Source organism: Gymnogyps californianus, chromosome 1 (genome assembly GCF_018139145.2).
Source record: "Gymnogyps californianus isolate 813 chromosome 1, ASM1813914v2, whole genome shotgun sequence".
Classification (NCBI taxonomy): Eukaryota; Metazoa; Chordata; class Aves; order Accipitriformes; family Cathartidae; genus Gymnogyps; species Gymnogyps californianus.
Genome location: NC_059471.1, coordinates 85848015 through 85871566, shown reverse-complemented (window position 1 = coordinate 85871566; position 23552 = coordinate 85848015). Strand labels below are relative to the sequence as shown.

The 23552-nt window shown below is 39.2% G+C and overlaps 2 protein-coding genes across 3 annotated transcripts in view; both read left to right on the top strand.

Moving 5' to 3' along the window:
• Positions 1-17039, top strand: part of ADGRG2 (adhesion G protein-coupled receptor G2) — a 47952-nt gene extending 30913 nt beyond the window's left edge. The window contains exons 13-28 of the mRNA XM_050909655.1: positions 162-244; positions 920-980; positions 1501-2237; positions 3049-3247; positions 3587-3743; positions 5878-6027; positions 6255-6377; positions 7537-7582; positions 7687-7790; positions 8382-8506; positions 9372-9640; positions 10472-10571; positions 10876-11150; positions 13176-13277; positions 14063-14215; positions 14977-17039. Coding sequence (XP_050765612.1) covers positions 162-244; positions 920-980; positions 1501-2237; positions 3049-3247; positions 3587-3743; positions 5878-6027; positions 6255-6377; positions 7537-7582; positions 7687-7790; positions 8382-8506; positions 9372-9640; positions 10472-10571; positions 10876-11150; positions 13176-13277; positions 14063-14215; positions 14977-15161 — 2869 coding nt within the window. The 3' untranslated portion in view covers positions 15162-17039. The remainder of the gene's footprint in view (positions 1-161; positions 245-919; positions 981-1500; positions 2238-3048; positions 3248-3586; positions 3744-5877; positions 6028-6254; positions 6378-7536; positions 7583-7686; positions 7791-8381; positions 8507-9371; positions 9641-10471; positions 10572-10875; positions 11151-13175; positions 13278-14062; positions 14216-14976) is intronic.
• Positions 17040-19426: 2387 nt separating this feature from the next.
• PHKA2 (phosphorylase kinase regulatory subunit alpha 2) overlaps positions 19427-23552 on the top strand; it is a 44524-nt gene continuing 40398 nt past the window's right edge. For both annotated transcript variants that reach the window (XM_050893836.1, XM_050893828.1), the window contains exon 1: positions 19427-19504. In XM_050893836.1, coding sequence (XP_050749793.1) covers positions 19427-19504 — 78 coding nt within the window. The remainder of the gene's footprint in view (positions 19505-23552) is intronic.

Here is a 23552-nt window from a genome sequence, read left to right as displayed (position 1 = left end):
TTAAAAATATCCCCAAATCTGAAAGAGCCTAGGAAGAATGTGCTTTCACACTTAGCATTTGTGCTAATGTGCTTTCACTTAACATTTTATGTTAGTTTCATGTGTTGTAAAGATGAGGCAGGCCTGTTTCTTGAGTCTAAAGCTTTTTGTTCTCATTATAGTATACACTGCAATTTCATAATGAAGCTGGCTGAGAGAGAGAATATAAGCAGTTTAACAGACAAAGCAGAAATAAGCCAACTCGGTAAGTTATGCTTTAAACACAGTCTCATCACAGTTACCCTTTCAGATTAAAATTCATATCTTTACATGTGACCTCCAAGTAGCTAAAAGAAAAGATTGTTACTTATTTTTAGATAAAAATAATTTTTTGTTGAACAATATAAATACGTCAAAAATGCAGCCTTCTAATTTTTGGGCGGGGAGAGGGAAGATAGAAATACGTTTAAAAAAACTTCGGTATAAAATTGCTGACTACATTAATAAAGCAGACTTTGAAAGGATTAGGTGTAAAATTACTTGAGAACATAAATGTGTTACTGAAATGGCGATCTGAATTGAAAAGTTTATAAAGTAGCCAAGCTTTCTTAGTGATATTGTGATAGTATGGTGTGGTGACTCATACCATTTGTCTCTTTGTTTTAAAAGATGTAGCTTTGCAATTTGGTTTCTTTACAATAACAAAAAGAGAAATCTGTACTTGTCAGGCATTGAGCAAAAATCTGGGGGTATTGCAGTATTCTGACTGGTCAAGATCTGTTTTGCAAATGTCATTTCAGAAAAAAACTCAAAATCAATTATGCAATATACACTATTGTTTAAAAAACATAAAACATGCTTATTTGAATATCCTACTTAACAGTATTAGCAATTTTTATGCTTCAGGATAAACTAGGTTAATGCTTCTTTGTCATCTCAGAACGGTGCTGCTGTTCATCACTGAAGTATTGTTCCTTGACTGCTGAAGAATTACAAATGTAGTAAGTATAAGTACAAAATTTTACTTGCTTATTTCCTTAATTCCTTAATGCATTAATAGAGTCAACTTCCATATTGCAGTGTAATAGCCAGGAAGGACTTCACAAGAACAACCTGACAGGCATTTTCCTATATAGCTCCCTCCCCATTCCTCCCTCTTCCCCTCCCTTCCTTTCTCTTCTCTTTCTTTTTATTTTTCCCCTTTTTTTCCCCCCGCCAATGCAGATAGCTCTTGTATTCAGCATCAGGTCACCTCCAGAATAGGCAGCAAAGGCAGTAGTAGTATTTATGGACTTGCTAGTTAACAACTACAGCAAAATAGAATGTAAGAACCCTCAAAATGTTATGGAATTCATATTTGTTCCTAAAGCATGAAACATCCAATCTGATTGATTTTAAAATATACATTATTAGTAGTATGTCCATATCATTCATATATATTCCTCTATTATAACTTGTTTTCTTTAAAATATAAACAATGTTAAATTTAACATGCATTTTTGTGCCTTTTTTTTTTTACAGTACTATACAAATGCCACCTCATTCTGTATGGGTTCCTTTCCCTCGTTCTCCTTCTCTCCCTAAAAAGACTTCCGCTAAATCTAATACTTTTATTTCCCCCACTATGCTTTCTACCAAACAAAGCCCCACAATTAGACCACTGATCGCACCATTCACAGAAATTTCTTTTTCTGGAACTCTCTCCACATCTCCCACTACAAATCCTCTCTCTGAAACCTCTACCACATCTACTACTGAAACTTCTGTGTCTTCCACCAGTGTTACCACTACGCTTTCCTCTTCTGAGTCTCTTGCTCAACCTACCATGCCAACTTTTCCTTCCATAGTTTCTAATAAATCTGTTACTATTTCCACACCTGCAACAAAATCTGTCACTAATGCTGCTTTCTCAATTAAATCTGATGCTGCATATCTTAGCAAGCCTATTACAATAATTTCTCCTTCTGTCGGTTTCACTAAACATTCTGCGGTTTCCTCTTCTGAGCTTCCCCCCAAACCTTCAATAGCTATTCCCCTCTTTGAGACTACCACCAAATCTGTTGCACAAATTCATCCTGCTACAGATTCGACCCAGCCTATTTCTGGTAACAAAAACATTACTGCAGCACCTATTCTTCCCCTTACTCCTTTCACAATAACTTTGACCCCTACTGTTAGTCCTATCAACCATTCTGTCTCAGCTTCTCGTCCTCATTCTACTGCTGGTGGCCATGGTAGCCTGCCTAATGGGAGCACAGGTAAATATAACAAGTAAAATGAAATTTTTTTTTTCTTAATTTGAATGCCATATACTGAATTTGCTTTTAAACTTTATTAAACAAGATTATATATCTGAGCTGTGACCTTCCAATTACTGTGAAAAACCTGAGGCAACTCTCACGAGGTGTATACTTATTTTAAAATACATTCTGATGCCTTTGGCCATGATGAGTGATACCTCACCCTACAAATTGGTTGGTAACTGTGATAGATAGGTACTGTGCTAAGGTCCCACCAGGTACCTTTGGCAGAAAAAATTAAGTCACAGAGCCAGGTAGCTATTTTTTTGTTACTAAGCTAGTATTTAAAATACTGCAAATCAATGTTGGATCTTCGTTAAAATATTGTTATTGATTAGGAATATTCTTAGTGGCTACGTATTTTCCTGTGAAGATTGTATGCATCTTTACAAGCTGCTTTTCAAATTGCTGATCTTATCTTGATTTTATTCTACTTTCAGGCATCCAGTGGCTAAAAATCCAAAATAATAGATTATTTAACATCACTAATGGTCTGATGTGAGGAACTTTGTAATCAATAAAAAGCAGAATTAATGCTGGCCATTTGAAACCTTGCTTTATGTTTTCATAAGATTTAAAGTATTGCTATTTGCAAAGTAGCTGATAGGGAGAAAAAGGGATTCTGTCTCACATAACATGTTGAGAGACCTTACAAGTTGTGATAAGGTTTGTTGATCAAGAGAACTGCTTAATTTTTCTGCTTCTCAAAGCTTACTTCATTTGTTGAACACAATGTTTAAATAAATGCACAACTTTTCTTTTGTCACAGGAAAGACACTATCGGCTACTACATATACAACTTCTGTATATACCACCATTAATATCACCACAGCTGAGCAAATCGTGTCCAAAATAGAAAATGATTTAGCAGCTGGAAAAGTAGAGCCAAAAGATGTAGAAAGGATGGTTAGTGAGGTCAGCAAAGTCCTGACTGCTGCTCAACCATTACCACCCCGAATTTCAAACAGGTAGGTCATTCTGGCAATAGATTAAAGGTGTGTTGTATTGACTGTCTTGATAAATTGGCTTCATTAAGTTTCATTTTTTCATAATTGTAATCCAAAAGAATATTTTTTGTTCTTTAATGTACTCATACAAAACAGGAGGAGTATCATTCTAGTGTTACCAGCTCTACTATAATAGAACGCCGTGAAAAACAGTGTATTTGTTTGTGTTGACAGCACAACAAGTGAGCAGAGTCATCTATATTTTGCATTATGCTTGGATTGCTGCTCCATAACCACAACTTGCCTGAGAATTTTGGGTGTATGTGCTTGGTAATACTAAGTATCTCTTTTTCTTAACAGAATTATAAAACTGGTGGATTATATTGGCTTAAAACTGAACTTTTCAGCAACGTCTGCTGATTTTGCCTCCCCTTCCTTGGCTCTGGCAGTTGTCAAAACCAATAGCATCCGCTCCAAGCAAATGTCTTTTGCTGTCCAGGACTCAGCTGATCTCCAGGTTAAACACTGATAATTCTAAATACTTACAAATTCTCAAACATCTATTTTTAAGTATTTATGGGTTTATATTTATATGTAACATGAGTTTGTTCTGTGTTTATGTCACAATTTTAGGATCTTTTGTTTGTGTTAGTTTCAGAGAAAAAATACTTCGTTTTTGAAGCCCTCCGTATTTTTTCCTTTCATTTTCTATTGTGTAAATAAGTGTAAATAAGCAACAGACTTAGCAGAAACTGGCATTCAACTAATAAACTGTTAGAGAGGGTACAGCCAGAACACCGGAATGGACAGAGTGCTTGACGGAATAACATTGCCTCAAAACCCCTGAGTCATGAGTCACTTAATCACCCACTCTGACAGTGCTGAAATTTGTCAAGGAGTGTTGCCAGATGGCTTCATCTGTTAGAAGGAGATTAACTGCAGAGGGTTCCAGGAAGGAACTATTGTGTTGCTTGGATAATGACATTCATACATTTGTCACTCATGACTAGTTAGTCTCGCCAAGAAAGAAGTGCTTAGAAAGTTTGGATCCACTTTGTCTCACTCAAAACCTTCCTCCTGGTTTAGGAAATAATAGTTTGGACAATACCAGCCTTGGAGGCTTAAGCAAGGAGAGATGGAAAGTTCTGGACAAATTTTGGCACATTCTGTCTTCTCAGAGAAGGAAATAGCTTAATGTAGCGTGAGCCATAAGCAGGACTGGAACTGTTTTGTGGTACTGAAAATTATATGAAATGTTAACATTTGAGTTCTTTTCTATTTTCTTAGCAATATGTGGTGCATGAATGTGAGGTGCCTAGGAGGTGGTAGTGCTGAAAAACAGATAATTGCTAAGTAATGATTTTCTGGAAATCTCATGGCACTGGCAATGAAATACAGAGAATTTTCAACAAGTATCATCTAGTTCAAACCAGAGCAACAGGAATGCTTTTGTGGAATTGATTAGGGATTTCTTTTAGAAATTTCTTTTAGACTGGCTGTCTAAACCAGTGATCTCCAAAGTGGGGTGTGAGTACCCCAGGGTGTGCACACAATAGTCCATTAGGATGCAGGAAGAAAGTATTTTTTATATGATTAATAAATAAAAATATTTTTTTAAAAAAATAATGTTTAGTCTTTATCTCATCCTTTTAAAATTTCTGGTTTTCCGTATGTTTTATAACATGCATAATATATTAGTACAGTAGTACATGCATATAACTTATAAATAGATAGATATATTTTGAGGTGCACGCTCAAAAAATCTTTAGGAGGTATATGATCAAAAAAGTTTGGAGACCACTGGTGTAAACAGAAGAGTTAAACCAAAAACTGTTTGTTTGGTTATTGTTAGGGCACTGTGGGGAGCTCACACTGTTATTCCTATTACAGCCATTCTTTGAATATACAGATTATTTCTTTCTTCAGTTCTGCTGATGTTTCACATCTCTGAGGAGCTCTGAGATGATGATATTTGTATGTAAAGTGACTAATGTGCAACAAGAAAATGTTAGAGATTTTGTACTAAACAAAGCTCTCTGTCCTACAAGTACGGCACAGAAAACTGGGTGAAAGTTCAGATCTTTTTTTTATAATGTTAGATCACTAAGCTCTTGAGATATCTGAATTATAGCTTATCCAGTTTATTTCTGTCATTGTTGCCAGATGATCATAAAGTTAGGGTTTATGTTCTTAGATTCTGCTTAGCCTTCTGTACTTAACAACCTATTGACAAATAATGGCTATTTACAGTTTTTCTGAATTCTGACATACTTCATATGGGGTATAAAAATTCTTTGCCTTTGCAGGCTTCCGTGCTGTGAAATGTTAATCTCCCTACACAGTTACATAGACCTGCTCTTCACCTTTTTCAAATCAATATTATCCACCACTGTGATGTGTTCTGTCCCTGTAAGCAAATGAGTAAAGCCAGAGTGTTTTCAATGTTAGGCAGACCTGAAATGAGTTGCATCCTTTTCAGGCCTGCAGATGCTATTTATTCATTGGAGCAGGAGAGGAATGAGAGAGCAGCAGTGAGTTCCTGAAAGTGATTACAGAGATATGTATTTCGAAGTTCTAAACTGAAAATAAGTCATAATTTAATTTTTCTTTAGTGACTGAAATGAAGCATAATCCTTGCATTTATTTTTCAGATCTCTCTAGGCATTAATGCAATTCATGATTTAAATAATATCGGATCAATTACACTTCCTTCATCATTGCTGACAAATTTACCCCCTCAAGAGTTGGACTTGGCTTCTAGAGTTATATTCAACTTCTTTAAAAAGACCACTGTGTTCCAGGTATCTTTTTGATCTTCTGTTCATAAGGGTTTTAAACTCAAGCCCAGAGCAAAATAAAATATGAATGGACTTTTTTCCCACAAAACACATTTCAAAACTTCCTGATTTAAAAAGTAATTGTTTTTGTCCAGTGCTCACTCCACATAATAACTGGGCTTGTGGGTGCTGTACTCTACTATTGTTTCCTTTAAGATTTTAAAATCTGGGTTTTTTTTTTGTCGTTCCAGGATCTGTCCTTGAAAAATGCATCTTTAATCAGCAATGTTATATCATCAAGTGTTGCTAACCTCACAATTAGCAACTTAAAGGCAAATGTTACTGTCACTTTACAGAATATCAAACCTAATCAGGTATAATTTACATTTTGGCAGACTTAAAGTACAATTTTGTTGCCTCCATTGGAGTTGTTATAGAAGAAATACTGTACTAAGAATACAGATAGTTGGTTCTGCTTTACTAGTGTGGACATTTCATCTCCATCTGGACTTTCAAAATCCCTCATCTTTGCTTATTCATCACTGGTATAAATTTTTGTTCTCATATGGTTTCAGGTAATTTTGCTCTATCATTTATCCATCCAGTTTTTGTCTTTCCTACCTACCCTTCTGTTATATTCTTCAAAGAATAAAAACTCTTAGATGAAAGCCTGACAGCGGAAGTTGCTGCGGAGGTGCTGCAATCATGACATTTGTAGGTGCTGCATGGCCAGAAAGCAATATAAGTCTTTTCTCTTAGAGGGAATGTTGTTCCTTAAACTGGAACACAGGATTGTGTCATCTGGAAGTATTAGGGCTCATATACAGCATCTCTTTCCTAAATGAGCATCAGGGATTAAAATCTTCTATCCCATGTCTTAAAGGAGTTTAAAATACTAAAATATTATAAAATGACAAATGTAGGGATACCACTAATTTACCTGAAGCTTTTTTCAAGAGCTGGCTTAGTGTAGTCTTTCCTTGTATTGATATAATACTGAGTTTTGAGATATAACTGTAGAAGTATTAGTATTTGTAGCAGTATAGTGTATTACTGCTACTATGTTTAGGATTTTCATGTGTGTGTGCGAAATCTATATATAAACCTTTAACATCATGGTAATATAAAGTGATCAAAAGTTTGCAAATGAAAAAGTTTTTCCTTTTCTGTGTGGTCATGTTCTTGATGATAGTTACAAAATCAGGAAGGATGAGAAATCCCAAGAATTTGTATAGTGTGGGAAGACAATGAAAGAGCATTCATGATGTTCTACCAGGAACAGAATCTTAGCATAAGCATGAGAGCTAGCTCCTGTATGGTGACTTCAAATTTGTTAAGCATATTTTCACATGCATATTGCAATATTAATCCATTCTATGCGCCTAAATTCATTTTGCGTTCATGTAAAACAGGTATATTTGCTGTATACAGTATTTATTCTTGCCTGCATTTTGTAGATAATTCATAAATTACTTGATCATAAACTCATCTTTTAGTAAAACATCTTTTTTTCTTTTTTTACCTCCTAAACAGGATAATTCAACAGTTAGATGTGTTTTTTGGGACTTCAATAAAAATGGTAAGTACTTGATATCACCCAAGATATCATGCGTTTTAGCTATGTTAACTCATGTTAATATAAATAAAGACTTTTATGAATAACAAAGCTGTTTTCTTTAACAGGTGGACATGGAGGCTGGTCATATGAAGGTTGCATAGTTAAAGAAAGTAGAGTAAATGAAACAGTCTGTTCATGCAACCACCTCACAAGCTTTGCAGTTTTGATGGTAATTATTTAAAAAATTATGCAATCTTACCCTGATTCAAGAACACATTTAAGCATATGTTATCTTAAGCAAATGAATATTCAGTAAGCACATACCACCTATGAAATACTACTCAGGTTCTATTCACTTCAGTGTTAGTACATATAGCCATACAATTAGTCACGTGCTTAAGCTGCTTGTTGAATGAGGGCCCATGAGTTCCATTGGAGTAAAAAATTCCTTAAGTGCTTATTAAACTGCAGCTTTTACATTTAGGCAGTTGTTTATATTGTAGGAAATAAAAATTAGGATAAACCAAATTTAAACCAGGTTTTTAGTCAAATGGGATTTCACCATTAGAATCCTAGAATCATAGAATATCTCAAGTTGGAAGGGACCCATAAGGATCATGAAGTCCAACTCCCTGCTCCTCGCAGGACTAGATTGGCTTTTCTGTTTTTCAGTTAACCTTTTATAAGATCCATGATGAAAAGAACGGTTTCCTTTTTTTTTTTTTTTAATTGCAGAGGGAAAGGTGCATTTTGGGCTTTTTTTGATCTCTTTCCATTTAATAAACACGTCCTCTGAAATTAACTTCTGTTTCCGTTTCAGAACTTGTATGGAAATACTCCTTTGAATCCCACACAAGAATTGGTACTGACTTTTATATCCTATATAGGCTGTGGCCTCTCTGCAATTTTTCTTTCTATTACTCTTGTGACCTACATAGCCTTTGAGTAAGTACCTGTTCAACTAAGCTCCCATTATTCTTCAATTATGATTACTTGTAGTCTTCACTGCAAAGTCCTTTCCAATAGTTATAGATTCTGTCTCCGTTAATAATGCACAAATTTGTCCAGTTTACCAGGAAGGTGTTGATTCAGTCTTCAGGAATGTTAATCTTGCGGACAAGTGAATTAATCATGAGGTTCTATGCAGTAAGAAGTGAAGAAATAGCACGCTTAAATATTTTATTATGGATTATCATAATAGAAGTGTGAAGGAATGTGTTTAAGATACAACATATATAGAGCAGTGCAGAATGATAGAATTTTTAAACACATTTGTATTCTTTGACGTTTGTTGGAACATTTTGTTACATTTGAGCCTTAACTATTGAATCCTCCATACTATGTTTTGGAAATCCTCCTCGAAGTTATTCAGCAGACGTTTATTCTCTCATTATCCTGCCATCAAGGACTTACTTGTCTCTGTCAAGGCTTTAGAAGCCCAGTCAAAAGCCTAATCTAGCTTAGCAATAAAAGAACAGTCATATTTTGGTTTTTGGAAGTACTGTAACAAGGAGAAGTCCAACATACAATGTAAAAAAAATAACCATGGTACTAAACTCTAAGAATCCAAGTTACTGTTTGTATTTACGCAACCTTATTATAACAAACTTTATTCATACAGACCATTACTTTGGAAATCTTTTGTAAATTACTCTCTCCATGTATAAATGCACTATATGAAGCATTATATATGAATGAAAATATATAAATATTTTTTTTCTTGGCATTTGTGCACTAAGGACTACAAGAGAGGAAGTAAGCCAGGGATCCATGGACAATTGATGTCATCTCACTAATTTGCTTTTTTTAGGAAAATCCGGAGAGACTACCCCTCCAAAATCCTTATTCAGCTGTGTGCTGCATTACTTCTACTCAACTTAGTTTTCCTCCTTGACTCGTGGATTGCACTGTATGATACACGAGGCCTGTGCATTGCAGTTGCAGTATTTCTTCACTATTTCCTCTTGGTTTCCTTCACTTGGATGGGCCTAGAAGCTTTCCACATGTATCTGGCCCTTGTGAAAGTCTTTAATACCTATGTACGGAAATACATTCTTAAATTTTGCGTTGTTGGCTGGGGTATGTATGTTTTATTGGGTTGGTTTTTTTTCCTTTTGGGAGCTAAATAGATAAATCCTCTTATCAAGTATTTTAGTGAATGTGACATAGTTCAGAAATGAAAATGAAGCAGTCATTAAATGTTATGACCTTGCAGTGACCAGGTATTCATTATCAGTAAACCTGATCCTATATATTCCACCTTTCTAAGGTAAGGAACTCCCCCCTAACTGCAGAACTGAGGCTGCTGCAATGCAAATTGATAATGAATTTTCCTTGTGCAAGTACAATAGAACCAATTTTGAATGTGCATACTTCCATTTCCATTTACCAGATGGATGACGTCAGTTGTGTTTTGAAAATAAATGCCAATAAGTATATATATTACATTTCTGGGATAGCACTGTTGCTAACAAAAAGCAGCAAAACAGATCTAACTGGATCAAGGATGAGGAGATTCTGGACCTGATTATCCTCTCTGGCCACTTGAGTAAACATGAGTGAAGGCACTAAAATTAATAGAATTGTTTTCTTAAAACAGATGTAAGAAAGAAAATCAGGTATCCTGTATTTGATGTTTTAAATCGGTTTGATGAGTGATGATATTTGTTGCCTTATTCAGAAAGGTTTGGAGCTAGCCGTGGAGAATAACTTGTTCTTTGCAAGTTACGCTCCTGAGCAGTTTGAATGCTCCAGTTTTTAGATTCTTTCAGACAGCTGTAGTCAACAGAATTCAACAGACAAATTTCAGAAACAAGTTGTAGATTTCACAGAAAAATACAGTAATTTCAAGTCCTCATAATACTGTGTTTGTCATGATTTTCACTTACATGTTTGCTCATAATCTTTTAGGGTTACCAGCAGTAGTTGTGTCCATTGTGTTAGCAGTATCACCAGATAATTATGGACTTATAACCACTGGAAAGGTTTCAATAAACAGACCGGATGAATTGTGAGTTAAAGAGAGGTGCTTTTTTGGGGGTGGGTGGGAGGGAGGTCCTGCGAAACTGCTTTTCTTTAAAGTAAGGGTGGGGAAGAGAAGGAAGCAATGGGAGAGCTTTGAAATAGTATAGCTCTACAGTATGTCATGTGTTTTGTGGTTATTGCCTATATGAAAGCTCTTACCCTTTGGCCAAAAAAATACTTTCTACTAAAGAGGCAAAAATGGTTTGCATGTGCAACAAACTACACCTTTATCTTGTGTTTACTTAATTTCTGTTTCTGATAATGGTTGACAGACTGTTCTTGTGTTCTAGCTGCTGGATTAAAAATAGAATTGTCTTCTATGTTACTGCTGTGGGATACTTTTGCCTGATATTCCTGATCAATATCAGCATGTTCATTGTTGTGCTGATCCAGCTCTGTCGTATCAAAAAGAAAAAACAACTTGGTGCTCAAAGAAAAACCAGTATTCAAGACCTTAGGAGTGTTGCCGGCCTCACATTCTTGTTGGGAATTACTTGGGGATTTGCTTTCTTCACAGTGAATGAGGTATTTACTTACCTCTTTACCATTTTCAACACTTTGCAAGGTAAGTTTATCCTTCATGTGACAGCCCATTGTGTACAATATAATGAACAAAACATTTGGAAATGGTATTTTCTTGATTCAGCAATAAAGATATAATTTTGATATGTACTTTAACATGTTAATTAAATTAGAGATTATACTGCTTTACTGTAATCTTAAGTTACAGTTACATTACAGTAAGGTACAGGAAAGCTAGCTACTATTTATAGGTATAGTATATGTATATCTAGAAATATAATCATTTTAAAAATGTATGCAAACCAGACACCACTGGAAGTGACTGTATTTCTCTAGTCAAGAGATCAATTGTAAATACACAGTTACTCTAAGTGTTCACATAATAATGCAATTAATGTAGTGAAAACTATAATTTCTCCACTTACCTCTAAGGCTTAGGGGCAAGATGTGACATTCAACAAAGGGCCATTGAGACAGGCAAGGCTGCAACATCTAAAAGTTAGTGGTCTAACTCTTAAGCATGGCCTTTAATACTTAAGAACATACAGGAAGTAGGTATGAAGGCATGCAGCTTTGCAATGGCCAGGATGCTACTGGATATATCCAAAAGCAGAGTTTCAGAGGCTACAAAAGCTTTCACATAAATGGGAGGTACCGTAGGTGGCTACAGTTATCTAAGTATACCTGAATTGCCCTACTGAAGTTTGGATCCAAACTTCTGCTTAAATGGCACTTTAGATGACTGACTGGCTGATTTCCCAGAGGGACTAAAGCAATGAAAATTGCAGTTCAGTGTATATACCCCTTCCCTATTTGCTGTGTTGATTTTTGAGTACCTTACTCTATGGTAACTTGAAGGGTTGAACCCACATCTTCCCAGGTCTTGCATGGGATTGTGTTGAATGAACACAAGACTAGATTCTATGTGGTCAGAGTAATCTGTTACGTGAAGCTAAGTTCCCCTTTTACCCAGTTTTAAGTTAGGTGCTGGGCAGATCTTGATATTAGAAGTAATAAAGGTGCATAAATTGTATTGACTTTAATTAAGCTTATGCCAGTGCTTCGAAACTGTCTTTGAAAATGGTATAGAACCATCTGTGTAGAGCAACACTTAGTTACATTCAAAAATTCATCCTAAAAGCGAAAGTTAAGAAAGATACTTAAGCAAAGAAAGATGTGAGTAATCTCTTCTAGTGGGATTTTACACGCTTAACTGGCCTTAAAAGCAGTGTAAACATAACATACATGCGCGTCTGCACCAGTCTGATCATTTAGTTTCCCTTCATGTTATTTTCTATTCATTGTAAACATAACACATCTGTTCTCAGGGACACATTGCAGCTGGAAAATTGTGCAAAGACCGAGTGCCACTTTTCCTTAAAGGAGGACAATGACGATTGACTTTTAGCCAGGGCAAGATAGGTCCCACCCTGTGTCAGAAGTGAATGAGAAGGAGACAATGAGAAGGAGACAATGAGTCTGTAATGTGGCACTGGCAAGAGACAGGGATGAGCCCCATCCCTTCTAGAAAATATTTGGCTTTGAATTTGTAGTAAAGGGGGTACCATTTATTATTATTTTAGATATGAGTTATTTTCTTTGTATGAGCGCTCAAAGTTTTGTAGCATTACTGGTTCTATTACAGTTGGTGTTAACAGGTTAGCTGCTAATAAGACGGGACAGTGTCACACCATGTGCTAACAGCTGCATAGCCTGACAGTGTCATATCATACCCTCTGACATTGGTTGGAATTCTTTTCCAAAAGCGTTAAGTAAATTTGAGGATCCACAGAATTTTTCCCTTCTTATTTGATAGAAGGAAACTTTATGCACTTTGTGGATTTGGTTGTATTTGTTCTTGCATTTGTGTGTATGATTCCTCTCATCTTTGTAAGGGAAAAGTACTCTTCAGTTGTAAACTTTTCGGAGTTGTAAACTTTTTCACCAAAGAAAGGTGTCATTACTTTTGATTAGAAATTTAAAGGAAATGAAAGAAAACCAAAACATTGTTCATTAAGAAGCAGCAAAAGTCAATTTTGCAACATTCTCTAACGTTATTGCTTTGCAGGGTTCTTCATTTTTATCTTCTATTGTGTAACAAAGGAGAATGTCCGTAAACAGTGGAGAAGATATCTCTGTTGTGGGAAATTCAGGCTGGCTGAAAACTCTGGTAAATATGAATATTTCTTTTTTTTTTACTTCTGAATACTTATACTCAGTGTTAAGTTCCTAGTATTTTGTAATACTTTTTAAAAAAAATTCAGTAAATCATGTTGCTGCAGTTGCAGTTCTAATTTATTATCCAAGGTGTAATAAACCTCCAAAATTATACTCTTTAAAGGTGGTAGTTGATGCAGTTCTTACGTGCTTACATGCTGTTGCATTAAGCTGTTAACTGCAGTTGATCTCTTCCACTGCAGTATAAAGGCATGTCTTTGTAGAAGACTTTTGATCTGTTAGAAACTGTGAGATTTGTTCCAGCTTCTGAGTCAACTGTAGTTTTACCAGTGACTTCCACAAAACCAAGGTGAAGCACAGTTTAAACCAAAAAAACTATAAATGATTTTGTGTTATTTTGTTGTTCAGTAGTTGACTTCTCATAAAGCTATATACTTTAACATAGAACTTTATATACTCTTAAGTGTATAACTTTATACACTTTAACTTAGAGGATCAACTGTACTGTAGTTATTTTTCTGATCTTGTCTGCAGTCATAAAACTGTCACAGTTGGCTGCATGTATTAAAAAAGGGACAAGAGAAAAAGGAACTAGATTTAAATAATTTTAATCATCAAGAATCATGAAATTCTTAGGAGAATATCATTCTGTCTAGAATACTGTGAGGAGAGTGGGTAAAGCCTTGTTTTTATTTTAATTCAGTTGCATTATTAACTATGTTTTTATATATTGCTTGTATGAGTTGTGCTATTTTCTGTAACATGTATCTATTGTAGACTGGAGTAGAACTGCTACTAATGGTTTAAAGAAGCAGACTGTAAATCAAGGAGTATCCAGTTCTTCCAATTCCTTACAATCAAACAGTAACTCCACTAACTCTACAACACTGTTAATGAATAATGATTATTCAGTGCATGTGAATGGAAATGGTATGTATAATGCAAAATAGTATTTCTCAAGCTATTTTTTTTCTTGTCTTAAAACAGACGTGCTATACTCTTCCATGCTAATGTAAAGTGAAGTGCTGACAAAATATTATTCATAAGTATAGGCTCAGAATATTTCAAGATGTCCTCACAAATAATACCACACATCTGGTTTAGGGAACTATAGACAAAGTTTTACAATAGCCATTTCTCCTGCTCAGTGGGAACTCTTGATATATATATAGATTCACCTAAATGTGTAAGACTCTCAGTCTAAATATGGCTTAGACCCATGACTGGACCTAGGCCATATTCTGATTGTCCTCCAGAAATAAATGCTGCAAGTTGAGTGCCTTTCAAAGGAAAAAAAAATCCTTGTTTTCTCACTTTCTTGTTTCAGATGCATGGCAAAGCTGAGAAGCCTTTTAAACTTAACTTGTGAAAGCAAAACTAGAATGAGAAGTATTTTGGATCTTATCTAGTGATATTTATTCCAAGTCAAAGTCTACATTCTGAGAATTGTGACCTTCACTGTTTAAAACATGGAATCCTATTGTGCATAAATACATTAACATCTCTCAAATATCGTACTGATTTCACACAGGAAAAGAAATATATATAGAATATGTACAGAAAAATCCACATTTTGAAATTGTTGCAGGGATAAAACGAGAGTGCATGAACTCCCTACAGGGACTGAAAAAGCGTGGGAGACTTGATTCTGAACTTTTCTCATAGGGGATGCACTTTTTTTGTTTCAACAGGCCATCTTTCCAGTGAGAAGAATGGTATTTCTTTCAGTATACAGAATGGTGATGTGTGTCTCCATGACTTCTCAGGCAAACAACTTGTATTTCAAGAAAAGGATGATACAGGCTGCCAAAAAAGCCATATCTCACTCAGAAGGACTTCAAAGAGGGGAAGCCTAACTTTTATTGAGAAAATGTGATTTCCTTTTAAACAGCACATTGTTTTACAGTGTCAAGTAGAGATTTACTTCAACAGTTTTACATAATGTGAGCAGACCAAGAACTGATTTTATTTAATATATGGTACTGGAACTTCAAGGCAGCCATACAATGGATTGACAAGGACAATTATTAAAAAAAAAGGAAGCTACTATTTTGACAAGGTATCTTGGATGTCAAATCACAGCTGGCACATTTCCATTTTGATTCTTCATTAGAGGTTTTTTTGAGGTTGTTTTTTACATTTAAAGGAAAGTTTTGTTTAGACTTTTTTCATTACAACTAAGTTTATCTGGATATAATGCATAGTAGTATTGTATAAATGTAGGAAGTTACAACTTGTGCGTACAAACGATGTTATCTTTAAAAATGTAAGCTACACTGTCTTCAACTTTTTGTACGTTGTAGTAGCAAACTCTATAGTGATGTACATAAACAGAAAAATATCAGCCTTTAAGCATCTTAATGATACTTTTATATTTATTTCTTGTAATATAAATTTAAATATTCCTATGTATAGAAAAATAATTGGTGTTTTGTTTTAACTTTTATTGTAAGTTTGCATTTTTCTTTAATTGAGATAATTAACTTTAACATAGAATGATACAGAAGTTAATTTGTTCAGTAAGGGAAATCACTTACCGTGGTTTAAATGTATTCACTAGATACAGAACTGTAAATACAAACACTATCGGTCTTGAACCTTTAGCGACCTCTTAGTACGCCACAGAGGGATAGAAACTGGTTATCATCAAAGTAGAGTGCCATGAATGAGGGAGTGATAAATAAAATAGTCAGTAGGTTATTAAATAGAACTAAGTTATGTTAGTGGCTTGAGTAAGTCAATGGGAGCTTTTGCCATTGATTTCAGCAGGGTCAATATTTTATCTTGAGTGGTGGTTCTAGAGATTAAACACACTGCCATTTCTCATTTGCAATGATAAAGAAAAGTAGAGAAGTGTTATTTTTTGAAGAAAAAATACAGAGAATAAATGCTAGCTGCTATATTTAGTAGCCAAGAGATTGTTTGTTTCATTGTGTGCCTGTTTTTTAAGGGGCAGCTCTTAAGCTATTCTAATGAGTATTTCTGCTTGTACTTTGGCCCTTGGTTGGCAAGCCAAATCCTGAGGCCCTAGCTCAGTAATTCCTGAAGCAAAATTTCATTCCCTTTGTCATATTTGTCTGAAAAAGCTGGATTTTGGCTCTTCATGCACAACAGCTGAAAGCCCATGCAACATTGTGAAGATTCTTCCTGAACAGAAATTAGCCTGAGCCCTGGTTGTGCCTCTTCTTCCTCACACAGATGTGCAGCTGTGGCCATTACTTTTTTTCCTTGTGTTCTCGGGCAAAGGTTGGATGCTCCAGGAGCAAGAGCTAGAACAAACTGGTGCCACACTGCAGCCTGCCAGACCCTGTAAAGGGGATTTTTTTGAGGCAGATGCACGCTGGAGGGGAGCAAGGGCTTTGCTTTCCCAGAGGACTCGGTAGGGAGCCCTGGAAACACTCTTCTCAACAAAAAGCATCATGCCTTCTATCTGGGGCTCTGTTGTAGTCCAGCGATTGAACCTCTTCAGTACTCAAACCCTCTTGTGGTTCTATATGCAACGCATGGGTTCTTTTGGTCACCTGTGTCCAAGACTACTCTGAATATGCTTTTGAAGTGAGCATGTAAAGTATTTGTTGTGTTTATCTACAAAGTTTTAATTGCATGTTGATAAAAGACCATACTGGAATGCTAGTAGCTGGAATGCATTTCTGTGAATGCTTTAACTATTTGGCTAATTGCCTTTGCACTGTTTCTTGTAAATTTATTTAATGTTCTTGTATTTATGTTTTCAGCTGTAAAAAAAAGTAATAAATTTACAGCAAGTACAACACGTAAAATATATAAACTTTGTCTTTTAGATAAATCTGTCATTATACTGGGCTGTGTTACAATTCTTCAGATTACATGAGCTGCAGTATGTAACCTCTTAGAGAAAATGCTCACCTAGCCCTTACATTTATTTCACGTTTTACCCTTCATGGTTCTAGCAGATCTGTTTTTTAGCAGAGAAAACCCTGATGTAAGTCTGTCCACCCAATGCTTGCCCTCAAGTCTGCTGTAGCTCTTCCATAAGAATGCTATGAGCAAAAGCACATAGCTGAGTTTGGCTTCAGTAGTTAAATTCCCTGTGAAAACGCATATTCCACTGTCACTGACCTGCTTGGAGTCTTCCTTTATTTTTATTTTTGCACACTAACATATGTTAGGATTCTTTTAATCATTTTTATTTGATCTATTCCTGGCAGTGGGGAGTCTTTTCTGACTTTGCCACTTAAAAGCACGCACACGTTGTAGTAAAGTTTTGCACCCACAGCAGCATATTATTTTATCTCAGTAAATAATTATCGTCATTAAACTAGCTGAAAAAGTGTTTGCACATTGGGTGTTGTAGTATCCTTTTGGTACTTGGTCCCTTGTGTGCTGCTAGCAGTTTAGCCATGGCAGCCCAGAGCTCGATGAAAGCTGCAATCCCTTCCCAGAGCGCAAAGTAAAATTCTGTGCCTCAACTTGTGGCTGCAAACCTAACTCAGGGACATCTGTAAGGAGGTTTTAAGCTTAGTCATAGAGAAACAGCAACATGCTGTGTACAGCTGGCACCACCTTGCTCAGCAAGCCTGTTCCCTAACTGCATGCAATCATCTTCTCTGTAAAGAGCAGTGCCCTGAAGCAGGGGGCTCGTGCAGAGTGTAGGGGAGAGTGAACTGGGGCATGTTCTGGGACTGTGCAGCCTTCACTGAACTGCAGCTGCAGGGCTCTGGCGGATGAGTTAACGAACCTCCGAGTAGTGCCCGGTCCCCTTCCTGCTGTGCAGTACCTACAGAAATGCTGTCTGGCGGCCGCCGCTGAATGAACAGGTCTCCTTTTAAGACTGGTTTCTCAACCACCGCTGTCAGTTACGCAGTCAATGAAGTAAGCACAGCAAAAAGAAGTTACAAAATTAACTCTGTTAATGCCATAATTTCATGTGAGGACAAAAAAAAGATAACAGAAAAAAAAAATGGGTTCTGAAGTCTGAGTGAATCCCACACCTCCAGCTACTCTGCAACATCCTTTCTGTGCTTCGGCACCCATCCATGCTTACCATCGTTTTTCTTCATGTTGCCAGGAGCGCAGAGGGAACTCACTGAAGATTTTGCAACTGTATGTAACACACGTCTTTTTTTTTTTTTTCCCTCTTTTAAGTCTTTGTCTTGGTTCTCTTTGCCTGACTTCCCTTCTTTCTGCTCGCTCCTGTCCTATCCGTGTGCGGGAACTACAGCGTGACAGCACGAGTCATGGAAGGGCAAATCGGGTCAAAAGTGCACGTTGCCATTATGCCCCTAGTGAGTGCCTATGGGAATAGCAGGGTCATTTCCATCAGAAATCGCTAAATCTTGTTTCTTTATTAAGTTGGAAAGCCAAGGCTGGGGTGTGAAGACACCTGATAAAGTCTTGCATTTTTTTGCCTTTCATTCCATCAGGTCTCAAAACGGTATTTTGTAAGGGTGGGAAAAAAAGGCTTCCAACAAATGTTCCGGCCTTTTGCATTTTATCGTATGAACTTACGAAGAGGATGTATAAAATCGCGTTTATTTTTGACAATTTAGCCTGACTTTTGTCACTTGCCGCGCTACGGCTCACGTTGCTCAGCCTTGCCTTTGCTCCTAGCCGGTCCCTTGGGCATTGACACCGGCCCGGTGTCCCTGTGGGCTGCGGTGCCCGCCGTCCCGCACGCTCGCCCTTCTCCTGCCGCTTCCCAGGGCAGCGCTGCTGAGGCAAACACCGCAGGGAAAAGCCCGCTGGTTCTTCAGAAAAGCTGAATTTGGGATTTCAAGCACCCCACCTGCACGGAAGCGCCCCTGCTCTCTCGGGGGGTCTGCAGGCTCGCGCGCCTGCTCCCACTCATTTCGCCGTCGAGACAGCTAGCCCTGCCCCCCGCCCACTCCCGCCGCCCGCCCGGCCGATCGGCCGGAGGGAGGAGGCCGAGAGCCCCGCTCCGCCCCGCCCCGCCCCGCTCCGCCTCGCCGGCGGGAGGGAGGGACGGAGGGCGGGTTGGCGCGTTGCCCGCCGCGCAGGCCGGCCGGCAGGGAGAGGGGAGGCCGCCGCCATCTCCAGCTGCCGCCGCGCCGATCGCGACCGGGGGGAGGGGGCAGGCCTGGCAGCCGGGCCGGCTGAGGCGGGGGGCGCGGGGCGGCGGGCGGGCCGGCCGGCCGTAAGGCGATGAGGAGCCGCAGCAACTCGGGGGTGCGCCTGGACGGCTACGCCCGCCTGGTCCAGCGGACCATCCTCTGCCACCAGGTGAGGGCAGCCGCCGCCGCTGCCGCCGCGGGACGCCTGTCCGGGGCTGGGGGCGGCCGGTGCGATGGGGCCGGCCGGCGGGCGGGGGGGCCGCGGCGGGGGGCGCGAGGGGCCTGCGGCGGAGCGGCTGGAGCTGCCGGGGCCGGTGACCGCAGCCTGGTTGCACAAGGGGCACGACGGGGCCGGTGGAAGAAAATATCTCCTCTCCCCGGCGCAGGGCCTCCTTTCTGTATCTTCTCCTTTCCCCGCCTGAGGAGGAGCGCGGGGAAAGCTGAGGCGGTGCGGATCCTCGGGGGTGCTCGCTAGCCGCTTATATAAATGCACGTTGGAAGATACGTGGAAAATACAGCAAGTCCGAGCTTGCAAATAATAACACTGTGTATAGAATGTGTTCATGGTCATATGATACACACCCACCCGTTGTCACGCTATATATATACGTGCCCGTAACTCTATTAAATCCCAGTAACATAGGGCTCCCTAGCAGGGCCTTTGAAATACGTCTGTCAGTGTCAGCTCGGGGTGAATCCAGGACAGAGCAGGGTTCGCAGTGGCCAGCGTGCGTGCTTTGTGCGGTACGTGTGTGCAGCGGTGCACGTCCGAGAGATTCCCATCCCCAACCTGCTGCCAGTGCAGCTTGTGCAGCGTTGGTTTTAGTGGAGCGACTTCTCCCGGTGTTACGCTGCTTGGGCTCTGGCTTGTCGGGCAGGGCTGCCTGCATATGTGAGCAGGAAAAGAACAAAGATGTCAGGGCTGGTAGGGAAAAACTATTACCCACTCTGTTTTTTTTGGCCAGCGCATATGCATAAACGTGTAGCGTAGTGCTCTCTGCTTAATGTGCTCACTTCACCCGGGCGGGCTCTGAGGACTCACAGTGTGCTCTGCAGTGTCATGCTTCAGTTGAAACAGTCCAGTACATAAAGATGAGAGCAACACGTTTTTTTGCACAAATCAGTTCCCAAATATGCTTAGTTGCCGAGAGTTACAAGAAACTGGAAAGCAGTGAAAGAAGAGGTTAGGACTCAAATCTGCTTAGGTCGGTAAGATTTTTGTCACTGACCTTGTGGGCACAGGGTCCAGACACCTGTGAATTAATGTTTGTGTACTAATTACTGTAAACTCATTAGAAACAAATGCAAGAACATGATATAAGTGGTGTGAGAAGATAATTTTGCTCTCTGGCTGTGCTGGGGTGCAGGAGATGCTTTGAGTTATGCTCCTGTCTCTGCCTTTTGTCTGCGGGATGACCTTGGACAAGTCACTTTGGCTTCCAGTGCCTGCCTTGATTTCCATGTTTATAGGATGAGGATGCCGATAACAGCCTCCATTAGAGGAGAGATGGAGCTTCTGAGATCCAGAGATCAAACATGCCCCGTGAAAGCTGTGCCTTAATGATATTAATAGTTAACAACAATAAAAAGGGTAACTTAATGGTAATATGGGAGTTTATACCCCATCAAAATATAGACCCAGAATTTTGTAATTGCTATTTACAGTGCTTGGATGCATGTTCATGACTCAGTGCTGCCTTTTCCGCTAAGTGCTCAATGCTGGGGAGAGTTAAGAGATGGGGGAAGGAGATAAATAAGTTTTCTTCTGTGTGTGGAAAGCAAGCCACAGGCTAGCAGCAAGGCAGAGGGACGACGATATCACAAGAGGGCCCAGAGAGATGCTGCAAGGCAGGTTTCTAGATGTTTTCTGTATCTATACTCTTTATGGTTTTCCACTGCAATAGAATGTCCTGCTCAGCTGAGTGAAGAGATGCGGTTCTTACTTAGGGAGATTAGGACGGTTGTCCTTGGGCCACGTGCAGCCCTGTCTTGCTTGGGAACAGAATAGCCCATGACGGGGTGGGCTGGGCTGCTGCTTCACTGGTGGTGCCTTCCTGGTGCCTTTCAGGACAGAGCCAGGGAGGGGAATTTAAGCCATCGGTTTGCCCAGGAGCAGCCTGGCAGAAAAGCCAGGAGGCATTTAAGATGCTTCTGACATGCTGCTGCTCAGCACAGGGGTGATATGTGACTGTGACCTTTTACCTTGCATCCACAAGTGTGTCAGATGTGCAGACTTGGCACGTCAGCTGGTGTGCTCTGACAGAGGGTGGTAACAAGCTCGCTCTCTTAAGGATGCAGCAAGGAGAACATGTAGTGTGGTCAGGAACATTTTGCTTTGATAAGAAGGTGTTTAGTACACCACGGGTCAGGTTTCTCAGTAGCAGCAATTGATCTTGTGTTCATTCCAATCACTCTAAATCAACGTCATTTTAGAGGCAAATTTTAATTCAGAATATATCTGCTATCAGGCAGACATGCATTCAAAGCATGGGTCCGGACCCCTCACCAGGGTTGACAGTTTTCTGTATGCGGCACCTTGCAGGATTGGATCCGTAGCAAACTTTTTCTTGTTTTGCAAGTGTTGCATTCTGCTGATCAGTCCCTGCAGCATGCATGGTGATAGGTACGATCCTGTTAAAGGTTGTACAAGGAGGCTAAGACCAAACTACTGGCTCCCGTCTCGTCCCCTTGCATTGGTTATACTGGCCTGCTGTGGTCTGGGGTCTGCCAGCTATTGCATGTGCCCCTGGGGACAGGGGCCAGAGGGATGCTTTGATACCGTAGCTGAGCAAGCACTGAAGAGCATCACCAGAAGGCTGTTTTCAGCTGCTTATTACACTTGTTCATTTGAATGAGATAAGAAAAAATGTGAATCTTAAGATATGTCCATAAAATAGCAAAACTTAAAGTCTATATACATTTTAAGTATTGCTAGGGTACTATAAGAGAAAAGCACATGGAGCTGATAAGGAAAGCACATCTGGCATACATTTATCGGTAACCCCAGTTGTGTTATGTCTGGTTTCATGCAAACAATCTATCTGCAAACTTTGCTAGAGCTTACATCAGTTTTCATCTGATGGATCAATGAGACAGATGCAAATTAAATGGATTTTCAGCAAGATGATAATTGTGGGCTTACTTGTATTGCTGCTCTGGTTAGAACCCCGCTATTTTTGTGCCTGTATTGCTGAAGTTCTTATTAGCGTCTGGTCCCCTGTAGGAACTGGTGTTGTGTTTTGGGTTTTTTTGTCTCCAGACTAACAGATAGACTTAAAAATAGGATTGAGCATGATACAACAGTTTAAAGTCTTAGTCCAGCAATCAGCTTTCTGTTGCGGTGCTCTCAGCTCACAGAGCCCATAGGTGCTGGTAAAATTCTTTGCTCTGTGGATCTGTATGTGCAGTGTAATTTGCAGGATGAGAACTGCTAGTCCAATTAGTGATCACTGCGTAGACATAATGCTTTGAAGTACTAGCTGAGCTAAAAATCCCTTTGACATCTTTGGGTTTAAGGGCACTCAGTGTTTCTTTGGGTTCTTTAGCACCTTGTAAGGATTGTACTTTTCATATGGCATCAGCAGGTAACAGGAGAAATAAGCGCTTTCTAGAAAACAAAAACACTTAAAATATTAATAAATATGTTGTGTTGTTCTGCTAACATTCTGAATGTGCATGAGGAAAGACATTAATGTATTGTCAGTCCATGAGAGCCAGCCCCAGTGCGCACCAAGAGCTGGGACCTTCCTGTAGAGGAGCCAAAAGCGCTGAAATAGTGACAGCTGCCTTTGAATGTGTTTAATGCAGCCTCTTGAAGGTAGTCAGGTCCCTCCCTGGGGACTGAATGGTCTTTTAAAGTCTTGCATGGGCCATTTTTCCAGGATTTCCATCTTGGTACCTGGAGGCATTTTTATTTTGCAGCTGGCAGCCAGCCCAGCATGGAGGGTGGGGAAAAACAAACCAAAATGATCATTTCTGAGGCAGCAGGGCGATCTCTGTCAAGCCAGGGCTGCAGTTACACAGAAATTTGTTGTGCTGCGTGGGAGGAGGGGAACAAAGTGCCCTCTAAAAATACTGGGAATAGGCGGTCTGCCTTTCAGGATCCTGGTTTTTGCCATGCAGGTGCAGCGCTGAACTGGGAGCGGGGTCTCCTTTCTTTGCTCACTCACTTGTTCTTCTTCTGTTACTCCTTGGTTTGACTTTTCAAGTTCAGAAGT